The sequence below is a fragment of the Vanacampus margaritifer genome, chromosome 5 (assembly GCF_051991255.1).
Source record: "Vanacampus margaritifer isolate UIUO_Vmar chromosome 5, RoL_Vmar_1.0, whole genome shotgun sequence".
NCBI classification, from domain to species: Eukaryota; Metazoa; Chordata; class Actinopteri; order Syngnathiformes; family Syngnathidae; genus Vanacampus; species Vanacampus margaritifer.
This window is the reverse complement of record NC_135436.1, coordinates 13,057,606-13,074,284: the sequence shown is the minus strand read 5'-3', so window position 1 is coordinate 13,074,284 and position 16,679 is coordinate 13,057,606. Positions and strand designations below refer to the sequence as shown.

General features: G+C 40.7%; 1 protein-coding gene across 1 annotated transcript; it reads right to left on the bottom strand.

The window, feature by feature from the left end:
* Nucleotides 1–356: 356 nt before the first annotated feature.
* Nucleotides 357–15,261, bottom strand: LOC144052704 (transcription factor 7-like). Its single transcript, XM_077566994.1, has 8 exons — nt 15,099–15,261; nt 13,500–13,577; nt 13,310–13,427; nt 4,988–5,049; nt 4,817–4,894; nt 3,994–4,153; nt 908–1,015; nt 357–841 (listed from the first exon to the last, which is right to left on the bottom strand). The coding sequence occupies exons 2-8, from the start codon at nt 13,571–13,573 to the stop codon at nt 806–808; spliced, it is 636 nt and encodes a 211-aa protein (XP_077423120.1). The 5' UTR covers nt 13,574–13,577; nt 15,099–15,261; the 3' UTR covers nt 357–805.
* Between the last annotated feature and the right edge of the window lie 1,418 nt (nt 15,262–16,679).

Below are 16,679 nucleotides of genomic sequence, written 5' to 3'. Positions count from 1 at the left end.
AGAATCACTGCATTTAAGTGCATATATTAAAAATGTGGCATTGTGTATTTTACATGTACAAGTAATTCATTTAGGTATATGCTTGAGGCTATTATGTGAATGATAAAGACAATATACATGTATAAAAAAAACTATTCGATGGGTAGTGCACACACACACACACACACACACACACACACACACACACACACACACACACACACACACACACGCACACACACACACACACACACACACACACACACACACACACACACACACACACACACGTAATAAACTCATCCCCATCAATCTTGTCAAAGCTCCTGTTGCATCAGCTCTGTGATCTGGGAGACATCAAGACAAGAAATCAATAAGACATTTGATCAGCTTTATTTACCTTCGTTTCCAGTAACAGAGCAAAGCAAAATCCTAGTTAAATTCCCGGTTGTGGGCCAGTTAATAGTATACTAACAAATTAATGAGATACTTCTTGCAACAGAAGCCTGGTGTCTCATCATCAGTAATTGATAAATACATAGAGGGGTGGGGTGCTAAAATCAACTTCTTCATGAAGCTATTGCTTGCGTTTTGTTCATTGCATTCCAACACAAAACATTTTTCCCCTTTTGAGGGTTACAGTGCGATGGTCTCTAGATAAGGCTACAAATGATGGCGAGAAAATGGTTTTATATTTTCGGGATTTGCTGCGACAGGGACACTCGTGTGGTTGGTAACGTCCGTGACGAGGTGGCAACGTCCTGTTCAAACACATTCCCCCTTTTCAGTTTCCTCAACTTCAGAAGCCAGCGTTACTTGCTGTGTCTCAGTCTCTGATCCTTTTATTGTATCTCTTTTTACCCTGGAAACAAGCACATATGATATCATATGTGCATCGTGTTGCATTCATGCCAAGAGTCACACTCACATAATTGTGGCGACAGGACCAGTCTGGATGCTGCTGGGCGTGAAGTCGTCTCTCTTCTTCAGCCTGCTCGTAGTACTTGGCCTTCTCTTTATCGGGTAGCAAATGCCACTGCATTCAAATAACATAATTTAGAATGAAGCCTAGACAAATGTCAGATACTTTACTCTCAAGTTGAGTTCTGATAATTACCTATATATATATATATATACATATATACATATATATATATATATATATATATATATATATATATATATATATATATATATATATATACATATATACATATATACATGTATATACATATATACATATATACATATATACATATATATATATATATATATATATATACATATATACATATATACATATATATATATATATATATATATATATACATATATACATATATATATATATATATATATATATATATAAATAAATTAGTTATGAGATTTTGGGTGCCCTTTTGGCACTAATGCCCAAAGTGCCACTTTGTCCAATTTGTTATTTTTGTGTGAGTGTGTTCAAAAATGAAATTCAAAACATTGAGTTATTACACTACCCTTGGTCACAAGGTCCTTCCCGATGACGTCACATACTACTGTACGCGCTGCTCTTTTGAGACCAGTTGGTTGCTCTGTTTTTATTGTTAAAGTAGCCTCACAGTACACAAAAAGCAAAGGACATAGTAGCATTTGATCACACAAAACATGTCTCGTAATTTGTATCGGTCTTGTAGATCACCGAGTCCAATTGTCTTACAGCAAGTTAGCTTGAATTGAAATGTAGTGACACAAGTCTTGTTCTTTTTTGCTCTTTTAGTAGCCTCGATTTACCGTCTTCAAAAATTCATATTTGCATTAATATTTCATTGATTGAGTGTGTCATTGTCCTTACATGTTTTTCTGATACAAATTAATTATTGACAAGTATAGGATGCTTGTAGGCAGATGTAGGCTACTTATTTTTAATCAAGTAGTGCGTGTATTGAATATATGTTTATTTGACTTGGTTTTATGTATAATAATTAAAAGTAAAATATGAATAAAATAATTAGGGATGTTCGATAATACTTTTTTTCAGACCGATACCAATACTTAACTCTTGAGTACCAAAACCAAATATTGTTCCGATACCACTACTACATAAAACTACCCCCAAAATGACATTATTTTAAAGAAAGACCCATATATTCCAATATAGGAATGTTTTTTAAATAATTGAAATGAATGGCAATTTTGTATTCCTCTAATTTCTCATTTTTAGTTCCTGATCGTAAAACGACCAAAAAAGGACAGCCCATACTGTATCCGTCACTGTCACGAGTAAGTACCGATACCTTAAAGGTCCCATAGTATGAAAATGCACTTTAGTGGGGTTTCCTATCAATAATATGCATCCCGGCCTGTCTACAATCCAACCAGGTATGAAAAAAGCCCATCCGTGACTTCTTTAGCTTTTTCCTCCTTTCTAAAATGTGTGCTTCAAATGAGCAGATTAAACTTCCGTGACTTAGTGACGTCAAAAAGACACTGAAGTGCACTCGACCCAGCCCCCTCGGGTTAGTGGCACCTCTGGTAAAGGTTTGTAACGCCCACTGAAATTCGAGAAGCTGGCTGCTCCTGCTCGCAAATGCTCCGTGGAGAGGGGAAACAATGATCAGGAAAAAAGTGGTTGCTTTCCTTCATCCTATGTCTTTGAGAAGACAGTGGATTAATTTTGTTTTTTAAGGACGTGTACAGACATCATTTCTCAAAGGACTGTTTTGTTAGTGAAAGCCTGTTCAGAGCTGGATTTGCAACACGTTTAAACATAATGGATCAGTCCCAACATTGTGACACGATTAACGGGAAAGATGTAAATTTAACATTTTTGATTTAGCCTTCCTTCCTATCCTTTCTAATAAGAAATGTGCACCTTCTACCATATTACTGGTGTATTTTCAGTGCCTAAAGTGGGAGCTACATTTGTCGCGTGGAGCTTGTTTGGTTACAAGAGGTCAGATATGATAAAGCAGACGGTGGTTGGAGAATATGAAGCGGTTGCATATCATTTTGTCAAGATACAAACCGCGGTGGTTAATTGCCGTGACTGGCAACTCGCCACCTAGTTGACATGACTGTGATGCTAACCGGCCGCTAAGTGGTCTCGACGAGACAGCTTGCACGTTGCGACCGCGCAGTGGCCTAAATGTGCACATTTGTGTTATTCATAACCGCTTGTAAATGTCTACAAGCATTCACGGCAAATCGGAGACATTCACGGCTAAATAACGTTTGCGGGAGATTTGTCGGATATGGCAAAATAACCATTGCCTAAACAATCACAAACTAATGCTACAACATTGTCTATGTAGTAACGTTATGCTGCTTTTTCTTATGGTAAAACGTTATGCCACTTTTCCACATATTAAAATAGTTCTCAAATGTGTAAAAGACATGTCTCTCTGTATTTGTCTTTTCTTCTGCTGCCATGGCCAGTCATTTCCATTCACAACATTAGCACGTGGCTAACATGACTCAAATTACTGCCCCTTCGAGAGAAGGGTATGGCCTGGGCGTGGCCTGGTGCAGCTATTTACATAAAAGTGACACACCCCTAAAACAGGCTGTTTTGAACAGAGCGTTTTGGGGCTGATTTAGGGACAACAAAAATATTAGAGCCAAAGTCAATTTTGACAAATGCATGTCACAGACATGTCTTTTACTCATAATGAGAACTATTCAAGTATGTTGAATAATATGAGACCTTTAAAATAAGGCTGGTATCGATACCTGGTTGGTACTTGCCCATCCATAATAATTCCGAGTTTCACACATCAGCGTTGTTTCTGGCAAATGATTACCGTGTTTCAACACTCGCACCCCCACCCCTGTGCCCAAGTCATTCACCACAATAAAAATGAGATGGAAATGTACAGTATTTGTATTTTATAGAAGTTTAGATGACCTGTTGCACCATGCTGCCCTTCACAGGCCAGCCTTGGTATTGCACGCGACAGTTTTCAAATTTAAGCTTGAAAATGCGGCATACCAGGCCAAAAGCCACCGTTTAAATTTGCTTAACAAGTGAGCACTTACCATCTTTCCTAAGGTTTCATTTATAACAGCAATATTTGTTGAGGACGACTTGGCCTTGACTGCTTGTCTATGTTCTTTTGAGAACAACATAAAGGCATTTAGAGGCTTCTTCACATATGTTTGCTCTGTGATGTGGTCTTCCACTTTTTTTGTTTTCTTCCTGAAACACAGAGTCACAGACTAAGTTGCATCTGACATGTAACGCACTGAGGATACTAATCTAATTTTAGACAAAAAAAAAAATGGTGCAACCTGAATGACAAAAGTCTAGACCAGTAATTCTCAGTGGGTGGGTCGGCACGCAAAAGTGGTTCACCTATTAAAAATTTAATTTGGATTCCGATTTTTTTAAAAAAAAAAGTCCTGATGCGTACCAAATTCCCACATTAAAAATCCAATATTGGGGAAGCGTCAGGAAATGTTACTTTCTCTCTTTTTCTTTAGTCATTAACTAGTCTAAACAAATACAGTGCAACTAGCGTAGGTCATAGCTAGCAATATGCCGTTAGAGATATGTTGTCAACTCATTTGAAACTGCATTTAAAAATGAAACACTATGCATTTTCAGAGGCTATTTTTAAATAACCAAAATGCTTTATTGTTCTTAATGCCAATAAAATGTGTCGTGACTTGGCAACAATGGGAAGTTGCTGGCCCCATGGTGACAACACTTGACAACCACTGGTCTATAAGGTCACGTAAATCATTATTTGTTCACAAAACAACCTGAACAAATACAGAGAAAGGGAAAAATGCTTTATAACATTTATATGCAACAATAGCATCTTATTTCCTACTCCTACTAACTGGAAAATTGTCTTACTTTATTTTGGGGATGCTGGTAGGAAGGGGAGCAGCAATGTTAGGAGGAGCTGTAACTTTGTACAAAAGCTCTCCATTCCTAAAAACAGAACAAAACAAAACATAGCCACACATATAAACGTAACACTTGTTTCAAGTTGCCGGGACTATTTCAATACAGGTGTGTACTTACAGTAATCCAACAGGACGCATGTTCATACCATTAGGCAGCATCACTTCTGGTACGAAGTTCGTCTAAAGGTATAACAGATAACACAAAAGAGCCAATTAAGCCTTTGTATCATATTTCTTACGTTATAACACAGAATTGCCGGCAAACCTGGCAAAGTGTAGTGTGAAAATGTGGCATATCTTCTGCATGTAGCCATTCTGCACTAATTAACATGCTTCGTAAATGTGAGCAAGACATACATTTTCGTAGTATTGTTACTGAATATGAATAAAGTGATGAATAAAGAGTGAGTGACTCAGTGCTCTTTTCAGCACGATATGTGACATGAAACAGATCCTCTGCAACAGTTCTGACAACGTGCTGTCAGTCACTTGCGTGCCCTGACAACCTCCCACCTTGTCGACTCCTCTCCTTTCAATGTAGTCTGTTGAAATGGTAACAGGTGTGTCACACTCGCTCAGGTGTCAACAGTCCCAAACCATAAATGTTATCTTTTTTTTAAATGTCAGCAGTTTGCCTCATTCTTCAATAACAAAATCTGCCCGATTAGACAAGGAATGCTAGCCTGACCTGTCTCACTCACACAAAATACATGGAAAAAACAAACAATCACAAACAATTACATTCATCTTAAAAAACAAAAAAATGATTAGGGTTAACCTTCTGGAAATGCAGGTGGGTGCCGGAGAATTTCAATATTGAGGTAAGTCCATCTATTTCAGTAATTTGTGTCGAAATCTGAAAGTTGTGTATTATATAAAACAAATATGGACCCAATAATTAAATTACAGAAAAAAAGTGATTAGAAGAATGAATAAAGTTGGCTACAGAGAGCCAACTAATCAATTATTTCTCGGGTCTGGTATTTGAAAATTTATGGATAGCATGTATTTGAAAACACTGGAAATACTTTTTTTTGTGCAGTAAACAATAAGTTACAGTAAAAAATCTGTATTCAGAATCACTTTAAATTAAAAAATTAAAAAAGAACTGTCATTTAATGGGTTTATTAATGTTCAAAATATTAAAATTGTAGAATGGACTTGATGTATTGAAGTTGTGTACTTCTCTGTTGGGGTTTAAGAAAAAAACAAGTAAAATGTAAAACCTTTAGTAATTTTAATGTGAGTGTAGTAGTTATTTTGTTTTGTTGTAACTTTATGTGACTCATGGAACTGTATAGGATAGGCCATAAAAAGCCTGGTGCTTCATCTGAAACCTTTTTCAGTTTATTGATTTATTTGAAGGGATGTTTGTGTTTCCTGTGCTGTGTATGAAGCTGAAATAAACCGTCAGTTCATCCGTTCATTCATTCATTCTAATTGACAAAACATTCAAGCCTCTATTGCAATGTTGATGATAATTGCATAAAGACACAAAAATTCTTTTTTTCACAAAATTTGAATATTTGTCATGAGACCAACAGAAAGAGGATCTTAAAGGAATGTAAAGTGCATTAAAGTATTACGCACAGAATTTGTCAAATACGAGGGCCTGGGTGTGAGATTTGATGGATATCCGAGTGGGGGGAATTTTGTATAAATCACAAATGGATGACAATTATATGACACCATTGGAACTAAAAAAAAAATAGATTGGGGATATTCCAGACACTTGTTTTAAATGTACTGGCGAAAAAGGAACACTATTTCATTGTACGTGGCAATGTGGAGTGGGAAGGTTCTTGGATGAGCAAAGAGTGATCATGGAAAGGGTTGTTTTAAAAGAAACCCCTTTAGATCCAAATCTGTTTTGGTTGGACTTCCTTCCAGAAAGAAATAACTAGTGATGGGATGATGATACCTCAAGGAGTGTATTGACACATTACACAAACTGTATTGACACTGTGTTGGTCACTCAATAGTGACCTCTGCTGTAGATCTAAAATCATTGCAGATAAACAAAATGAAAATAAGATGGTAAAACGTGCATGCTGTAAACCTTAATATCAGCTTATGAATTTATATTTATAAAATAAATTTAATAAATTTTATTTATTCACTTGCTAGTCTTTTACTTAAAATATGATCTCATCTTTGTATAATTTCAGTTGGTTCATTTGCTTGCTGAGTTAAGTTGTTTATTAGATGCTTATATGAATTGGCTTGTAAAATATAGCAAATTTGTATGTAATAAAATAAATAATAAAAGTTAAAATGTTTAACTTCTGTATGGAATTTTGTTAAAAGTTTTAAACCATATGTAATAACACACTAAAAACAGATCCTGAGAAACAATCATTGAGAAACAAAAGTTTTTGAAGTGTGATTGCTCCAAGGCGATTTCTCCTCTTGGACACCAGTTCCCCTGCCTTAGAGAACACTCGTTCACAGGGAACAGAGGAAGCTGGTGTGCATAAATATTTAAGTGCCAGTTGATAAAGGTGTGGAGAACGATCCATGAGTGGAAGCAAACAAAAATCCAACAGGCACAGGTACAGGTAAATTTACAGCAACAGCAAACAGTTTAGTCTCCATCCAACAAACACGCAACATGTTGATAAAGTTTGGCTACCTATAAATACAGTTTGGCGCGGCACATCCAAACGACACACTTCCTGTATCGGTCACGTGATTTTTTTATTAAAGCGGTACACGCGCCGATACGGGGTTTCACACTTGCGCACTCGGCACAGTGCTGGCGCACCAGTGTTGTTCGTCCTATCACTAGACATAACTACAGTAGAAAGGAGCAAACACTGTGATTTGGTTTAACAACGGCAAATAAATATATTTTAATGGTATTGAAGTTCAGTTCAAATTAAAATTAGGTGCTGGGCTATGTTGGTGGCCCAGAATTTTTTAGCTTACTGGTAGCACTCTGTGCTCGCAAATCGGAGATGTGTTTGTGGTGCGGGTTAGATCACAGACACCGCCGGCAATAGCTCTTGAAAATATCTTGAAAAGTATAGTCATTGTTTATAGATCTTGGAGCAAAAGAGGTTGAGCACACCTTGTTGGTGGTTGTACTAACAACCAGAAATGAACCCCGGACAAGGAGATAGTGTTGTGATCAGAGTTGGGGAATCCAAGTCATGAGAGAACAAACCCTGAAGCCATTTTAACCTTAACCACAGGTGCTTCTACTCAACAAGTGCTTCTATAAGCTCGTTTACCTGCTAGTTAAGTGGAAGCACCTGTGGCTAAAGCCAATATGTGGCAGGGTTTTTACTTTCTAAACCTGGAGTTTCCAACCCGCTTTGTGATCACCGGTACAGTCCCAAGCGCCTATTGGGGGACGAGGAACACAGAAAGATTAGTCTGAAAATCTTTATTTGAGAAGATCACCTAATCTTTGTATGGTGCACCTTTCAAAGTGTGGACAAAAAGGCAATGGAGAAACACACGCATCAAGCTTTGTGCCTGTGTTACGACACCCACCGGTTCAACAATTCATTATTTTAACATGCCGATTATGTTTTCCTTTGTTTGTATTATTTGTTATGTGGGTATGCAGTAGGATGTAGAGGGGTTGATATAAGGTTAAGAGTTTGATTTGATCCTTTAAGTTAAAGACTGTCCCATCTCTTAAAACACAACCAACTTTATGGCTGTTTAGGTAATGATACGAGTTAGAGCTTTTGAGATTTCTCATTGCTTCACTATCTGGAGCGACAAGAGTTCAGAAAGTCGCTACCGTAATTGTGAACCAATTTTGACTTACGCCCACCGGTCCAGCCCGATTCCTGACCACTTTAGCTATACCACACAGCCGTTAGCTATCTATATTATAAATGGATTAATGAGCTACTGACTCTAAAGTGTGGGCCGGTCTCTTGGGGTAAAATGGAGGAAAATATTATCCAATCCAATCCACTTTATTTCTATAGCACATTTTATCAACAAGCATTTCCAAAGTGCTGCACATTGAGATCCGCACACTATCATACAGATACAATCTTGTAAAACCAACTATAACCCCCCCATCAATAATTAATACTAAAATACAATAAGTAAAATAAAAAAATACATTAAAACAACAACAGCAATAATAATAATAATAATAATAAAAATACCCCTCCGTGAGTCATCACCTTATCGTGGTGGAGGGGTTTGCGTGTCCCAATGAGCCTGGGAGCTATGTTGTCCGGGGCTTCATGCCCCTGGTAGGGACACCCAAGGCAAACAGGTCCTAGGTGAGGGACCAGACAAAGCATGGCTCAAACTACCCCAATGATGAACACAAACCTTGGATCTTCGTTTCCTTGCCCGGACGCTGGTCACCGGGGCCCCCCTCTGGAGCTAGGCCTGGAGGTGGGGCTCGAAGGCGAGCGTCTGGTGGCCGGGCCTATACCCATGGGGACCGGCCGGGCACAGCCCGAAAAGGCAACGTGGGTCCCCCTTCCCATGGGCTCACCACCGGTGGAAGGGGCCAAAGGGGTCGGTGCGCAGTGAGTTGGGTGGCAGCCAAAGGCGGGGGCCTTGGCGGTCTGACCCCCGGCTACTGAAGCTAGCTCTGGGGACATGGAATGTCACCTCTCTGACAGGGAAGGAGCTCGAGCTGGTGTGCGAGGCTGAGAAGTTCCGACTAGATATAGTCGGACTCACCTCCACACACGGCTTGGGTTCTGGTACCAATCCTCTCGAGAGGGGCTGGACCCTCTTCCGGTCGCTGAGGCAAAAACTCGGACATGGGAGGAGTTCGGTGAGGCCATGGAAAACGACTTCCGGACGGCTTAGCGGAAATTCTGGTCTACCATCCGGCGTCTCAGGAGAGGAAAGCAGTGCACCGTTAACATTGTGTATAGTGGAGACGGGGTGCTGTTGACCTCGACTCGGGACGTCGTGAACCGGTGGGGAGAGTACTTCGAAGACCTCCTCAATTCCACCAACACGCCTTCCTTTGAGGAAGCAGGGTCTGGGGACTCTGAGGTGGGCTCCCCTATCTCTGGGGTCAAAGTCGCCGAGGTGGTTGGAAAGCTTCTCGGTGGCAGGGCCTCGGGGGTGGATGAGATCCGCCCGGAGTTCCTAAAGGCTCTGGATGTTGTGGGGCTGTCGTGGTTGACACGTCTCTGCAGCATCGCGTGGACATCGGGGACGGTGCCTCTGGATTGGCAGACCGGGGTGGTGGTTCCCCTTTTTAAGAAGGGGGACCGGAGGGTGTGTTCCAACTTTAGAGTGATCACACTCCTCAGCCTCCCAGGTAAGGTCTATTCAGGGGTGCTGGAGAGGAGGGTCCGTCGGGAGGTCGAATCTCGGATCCAGGAGCAGCAGTGTGGTTTTCGTCCCGGCCGTGGAACAGTGGACCAGCTCTACACCCTCAGCAGGGTCCTCAAGGGTGCGTGGGAATTCGCCCAACCAGTCCACATGTGCTTTGTGGACTTGGAGAAGGCGTTTGACCGTGTCCCTCGGGGAGTTCTGTGGGGGTGCTTCGGGAGTATGGGTTACCGAGCCCCCTGATACGGGCTATTGTGTCCCTGTACGACCGATGTCAGAGTCTGGTCCGCATTGCCGGCAGTAAGTCAAATTTGTTTCCTGTGAGGGTTGGACCCCGCCAAGGTTGCCCTTTGTCACCGATTCTGTGCATAACTTTTATGGACAGAATTTCTAGGCGTAGCCGAGGCGTTGAGGGGGTCCGGTTTGGTGGCCTCAGCATTGCATCTCTGCTTTTTGCAGATGATGTGGTGCTGTTGGCTTCTTCAAGCCGTGACCTCCAGCTCTCACTGGAGCAGTTCGCAGCCGAGTGTGAAGCGGTTGGGATGAGGATCAGCACCTCCAAATCCGAGACCATGGTCCTCAGTCGGAAAAGGGTGGAGTGCTGTGAAGTTGCTTAAAACAGTAGTCTTAACATTATGTGTATTTTAAAGAATATCCTGTATATATTTTTATGTTTTTATATTATCAACTGTCGTTAGAGGCAGCGCCTAAGGCGCGGCTCAACTTTCTCAAACTGTTTTGTGTTTTTCCATGACATATGAAAACAGAAACTTAACCATGTTTATATGAAACGAAACTGAAACTTAACTGTAATAAAAGCGACTTGTGGCCGGGGGAGGAGAGGGAGTCGGACGGAGCCGAGCGTGAGTTAAGGTCTCGCGTCTCCCCTTCTCTCCCCAGCCGCGGTTGCATTAAGACAAAGCAGCAGCTTCTGCCTCCTTTTTCCTTTGTGCACGGTCGGTAACTAAGGGGATCTGTAATATCAGACCCAACAGTACCCTCTCCGGGTCGGGGAGGAGGTCCTGCCCCAAGTGGAGGAGTTCAAGTATCTTGGGGTCTTGTTCACGAGTGAGGGTAGGTTAGAGCGGGAGATCGACAGGCGGATCGGTGCAGCGTCTGCAGTGATGCGGACGCTGTATCGGTCCGTTGTGGTGAAGAAGGAGCTGAGCCGAAAGGCAAAGCTCTCGATTTACCGGTCGATCTATGTTCCTGCCCTCACCTATGGTCACGAGCTGTGGGTCGTGACCGAAAGAACAAGATCCCGGATACAAGCGTCCGAAATGAGTTTCCTCCGCAGGGTAGCCGGGCTCTCCCTTAGAGATAGGGTGAGAAGCTCGGTCATCCGAGAGGGACTCAGCGTCAAGTCGCTGCTCCTCCACGTTGAGAGGAACCAGTTGAGGTGGCTCGGGCATCTGGTTCGGATGCCTCCTGGACGCCTCCCTGGGGAGGTGTTCCGGGCATGTCCTACCGGCAGGAGGCCCCGGGGACGACCCAGGACACGCTGGAGAGACTATGTCTCTCGGCTGTCCTGGGAACGCCTTGGGGTCCCGTCGGATGAGCTGGCTGAAGTGGCTGGGGAGAGGGAAGTCTAGGCTTCCCTGCTAAAGCTGCTGCCCCCGCGACCCGACCCCGGATAAGCGGAAGAAGACGGACGGACGGACGGACGGATAATAAAAATAAATAAATTAGTAAATAAATAAATTAATAAATATATAAAAACATGAAAAGACCCCCAATACCACACAATTTCAGCTGAACTAAAAGCCAAGGAATAAAAGTGGGTCTTAAGACGAGACTTAAAACACTCGGGCTCCAAAGCATGCCGGCCCACCGGGCAGCTGCCTTAAGTGCCAGACGGCCAGTCCAGCCTTGCGTGCGACTGTATGTTGTCGCTGGCCACTTTTTGGTGTCATCCACCTATACCACTACATTGGTAGGATGCAGGATTGAAATGTTTTCTCTTAAGCTGCGACAACTAACATTCCCACACATGCCTAAGTCTGAAACTGTCATAGAAAGTGGACTCACCCTTCCAGTTACCATGTAAATAAAATGCAGGTTCCAGTTCAAACCGGAAGTCTAACTCACACAAAAGCTCATGGAGTGTATTGTATGTATAAGGTGGGTCATGGGGTTGGTGATACTTGAGGTATGCGGTAGTAGCGGTACAAACATGATGGATGCCAGACATTTGTGTACGGGAGGGGATATATTGGACGAGACGGATTGTGGGGATGAGAAAGCATGAAATGGATGAAATGCACAGTTAGGTTGGTTAATGTAATTGTTTGCTTGTTTAGTTTTTTTCTCAGAGTTCATTAAGCAGCAGTGGAAATATTCTTAAAATATTAAGTTATTTTTTCCAGATTTTTCAGGAAACACAAAAAATGTAACCATTTGCATCATGAGATGTTTTAGGCATAAAAACTTTTTTTGCAGGAAAAAAAAAAGACTTCATGCAGGATAGGCACCAATTTGGGTTATTTATTTTAGCCTCCAGGCGTCGTCTAACCCTTAAGCAGCAAGCTTTAAACCTTGAGGGATCATTACTGAAAAGGTATGGCTAGTTCAATGACTAGCTAAGTGGAAAAATGTTTGCAAATGACCTAGCGTGTTAAAGACTTTTGTATCAAATTGAGAGTCTAAAGTGTCACTGGTGTTCCCCACCATTGGTCTAACCATTGCATATCGTCTCACTGGCACAAATAAATTATCATTTCACACCTTTTCTCAAATCACTGCACTGGTTATCTGTCAAAACGAGTTTAAAAATCATCTCCTGGTTTAATAAAAAGGTTTATGTGGCCTTTCCCCTCAGTGGAGAGTCGACATTCTCATCAAGTAACAATTGCAGTCTCATTATTCCTTGCAGTAACTCTAGGAGGCAGCTGTCTCCGTCTACAGTAATGGGACATACGGTAGATTTCAAACAGCCTGCCGGAGACTGTCAAACTGGCATCATCAGTGTCTACTTTCAAAGACACAACTGCTTTTGAGTCAATCACATGTATGCGCTTGTGTTTATGCTCATGTGTGTCATGTTTGAAGGAAAATGTGAATGCTATCGTTTTGAGTTCAATTGGATAGTGCTGAACCATTTGTCGTTTGTACTATTATTGTTTATATTTCCATTTTTAGTCACTGTATGCGAATTGAGTCTGCTTACCTGGCCATGAATATGGGCAAGTGTCTCAATGCTCTGGGGAAGTGGCTGGAGATTCTGGTGATTCATTGGTACAAAGTGCATGCTGGGAACAGTCATTACCGGACTCGGCTGCATGTAACTGTTTTGTATGGGAACAAAGCCATTATAGTCATTACGCTGGCTGCCAACTGCCTGAGGGTTGGTGTTGTACCTTGGCCCATCAGGTCGTGAAGGTTGAGCAGCATTTTGAGGAAGACATTTTGATGTGAACCCAGACATTTCCATATCCCTGCAAAATCAAAATACATACTCCCTTGTCAAAAAGCACCTTTGCTTACTTTGAGTCCCGATTGTAACACAATTGTCTACGCTTTTCACTTCAAAATGGGTGTTCAATTTAATTAACACATTCTAAACATTATTAAGACCTACAAATCTTCTTTGAATGGATCTGATACGATTTGGCCACTCCTTGGCTACTTGTCGAGATTATGAGTCTTTAGCGCTATTCATATTCACAGCAGTAATTTTAAATAGCATGGTGGACTATTTTAGAAAATAACAAACATGACTTATCAGTTACTTTTGTGTTACTAAGGGGGCTTAGATGCCCCCCCCCCCCCCCCCAAAAAAAAGACTTATTTGGCACCACAATAGGCCACAGACATTGTTGACACATTTCGTACTTTCACACAGTCAAAGTTTACGTCAGCCATGATGGAGCATCTTTGTAAGACTTTACTGATAGACCATATGCCCAAAATACATAGCCAAAAGTCAGTATTTAAGCATTTTTTTAAATCAATAGCCATAATAAATAGATCATATCTATTTTGTAAAGGTATTTTTAAATATAATATTATTGGGGCTTTTTTTTCCAATCTTTCCCAAACCAAACACTATGACGCTACAATTAATAAACTCAATTTTAAAGCTATCACCGTTGACCTATATAGAGTCTAGACTGCTTAAGTAGTCAACATCTAAAAAATGTGCTATGTTATTGTTATAAATATTTCCTCTTATAATGTCATGGTACATTAAGGACAACGGCCACCCCCTGCACACGCAGGCACACACGCACAAACATAAAGGCACTCATCTGAGGGATACCATACTTGAAGCCTTTGATGCTTTTTCATGTTCTGTGAACCATGCCTCGAGGAAAAGCCCATCATATCAGCTGAACTTTTAACATCGAAAACAACAAAGGATTCTCAATGTGTTTGGCATTTATTTTCAGTTCTATATGTATGATTTCTGAAATGTAATCATTAGCTAAAATGCTTCTACCGATGAGACTCGGTAATAACAGTGAACTCGGTGATGTATAGCATTCAAAGTAACCTTACTTTTACTTTGATATAGAGAAGCATGTTGATCAGGCGCTGTTTGCATGAACACTCTATGTTCAGTGACCTCTACCCCAATCAGGCATAATCGGTTCAAAAATTTAGTCTTTTATTTGAAACAGTTGGATAATCACATTTCTGACAAAAAACTATGACAGTTTGAAAATCCAATAGAGAGACTATTTTAAGACAATAAAGCTCTAGATGATATAAACAGAAATTTGAAGTGCATATTTATTTGATAAACTCATGTCACATTTTACACATTTAAAGTACACCAACTAAGACAGTAATTTTGAAAGTTTAAAGCATATTATTTCGTCACATTTTACACATTTAAAGTACACCAACTAAGACAGTAATTTTGAAAGTTTAAAGCATATTATTTCATCAATTTAAAACGTGCACTGAAATATCAGTAAATGTGATTGTCCACTAAGATTCTTAAAAGCGCTTACTCTGTTTGTTCCTGAAGTAGGTTCTGTACCTTACTTCAACTGTCAGGTGATTTTGCCTCTTTTGCCTCCTAATCCATATGCTGTTGTGTTGCTGAGACCCTAGAATGCCCACTCACTGATATCCAACCCTGTCAAAACACAGACTGCCGTCAAAGACTTCAAAGCAGTGATGGCCTTTCGTGTGTGGTCTTGGTGTACTTTGAGACATCACGCACATGATTCTCTACATAAGTATGATGTGCCACTTTCAAAAATGTATTGGTTAGGGTCAAAAGGTTGCTTGCAGGTGGTAACCTGATGAGAGATGAATTAATTTAATAGGACATCTCAGCCAGGAACTAATTTAAAAGACTTAATTGAACAGTATTTGGTGAATATACACAAAGGCTAAGGAATTAAAGGATCAGTCCGTTTTTGGGGTTGGTCTGTCTCAAGCAAATGGGTTCACAGACCACTATACAAGACCAATGGTCACCGGGATGATCATGGGTAGTTTTAGTAGCTAAAGCTAAACAATTTCACTTATAAAAGCAGCACTTTATCACCAAGCCGCCACATTGTCACATAGTGTGCTCATCTGTGCATATGCTTCGTTAACCGGACACACCGGTTTTGATGTGCAGTGGGTGACAACTACTTTAGTAATAAAAGTTAAAGTGAAAAATAAATTTTCCAGAAGTACAGTACATACAGTGCGTTGTTGGGTCATCTTTCTCTTGATAATTCAGGTCAGGCACGTGGCCAAGCCCGGCTTGAAAAGGAAATCGGCGTATCCATAAAGGTTGTTAGCAGAATAGTGATCGACATTTGATCAGCTGTTGCACCCCAGAAAAGTATGCATATGTACCACAACAAGCTGGCTGTGACTACTAGGTACTTTCTGCACGTGAGAAGTAATACTCCTCCATACAATTGGTGGCGGTAGTTACTGTTCCTCATTTAACATTTAATAATTACCGGAAAACTCTTTACGGTGCAGGATATAAATGTAATGTAATGTAATGTATGTAATGTAATCGTGATTGGCCGATTTCTGTAGAAAAGTAAGAAAACCTGCAGCTTGTACTTTGCAGCCTGCAGACAACTAGAGACCAGCCTGTGTGTGGTGTAGAGTAGACTCCTCTACCCCTTTCATTAAAGGGGAAGTCAAGTAAAAAAAAAAATGTTTACAATAATATTTTCTATGCGGACCCACGACTAAAAATTGTATTCTGATAATATTACATTTGTGGAATATGAATTAAGCAGCAAAATCCACTCATTTTTATCCATCTCAGTGGTGGCCATTTTGTCACTTGCTGTTGACTGAAAATGACATCTCAGCACCTACGGGCTTAGCTTGTGAATGTCACATTACCAAAACCAGAAAACAGATGGGCTGATTGGTCGTTACGGCACCAATGTCATTTTCTTTTGACCAACCACAAGTGACTTTTGACTCCATTTCACTAATCAAATGGCATCAAGCAGTCACATGGCCACACGCAACATTTTCGCGGACGTGTCTTGTGAGGGACTCGTGATTACATTTAATTTGCTTTATTACGAATGAATACATATATTTTTTATTATACTGTATTA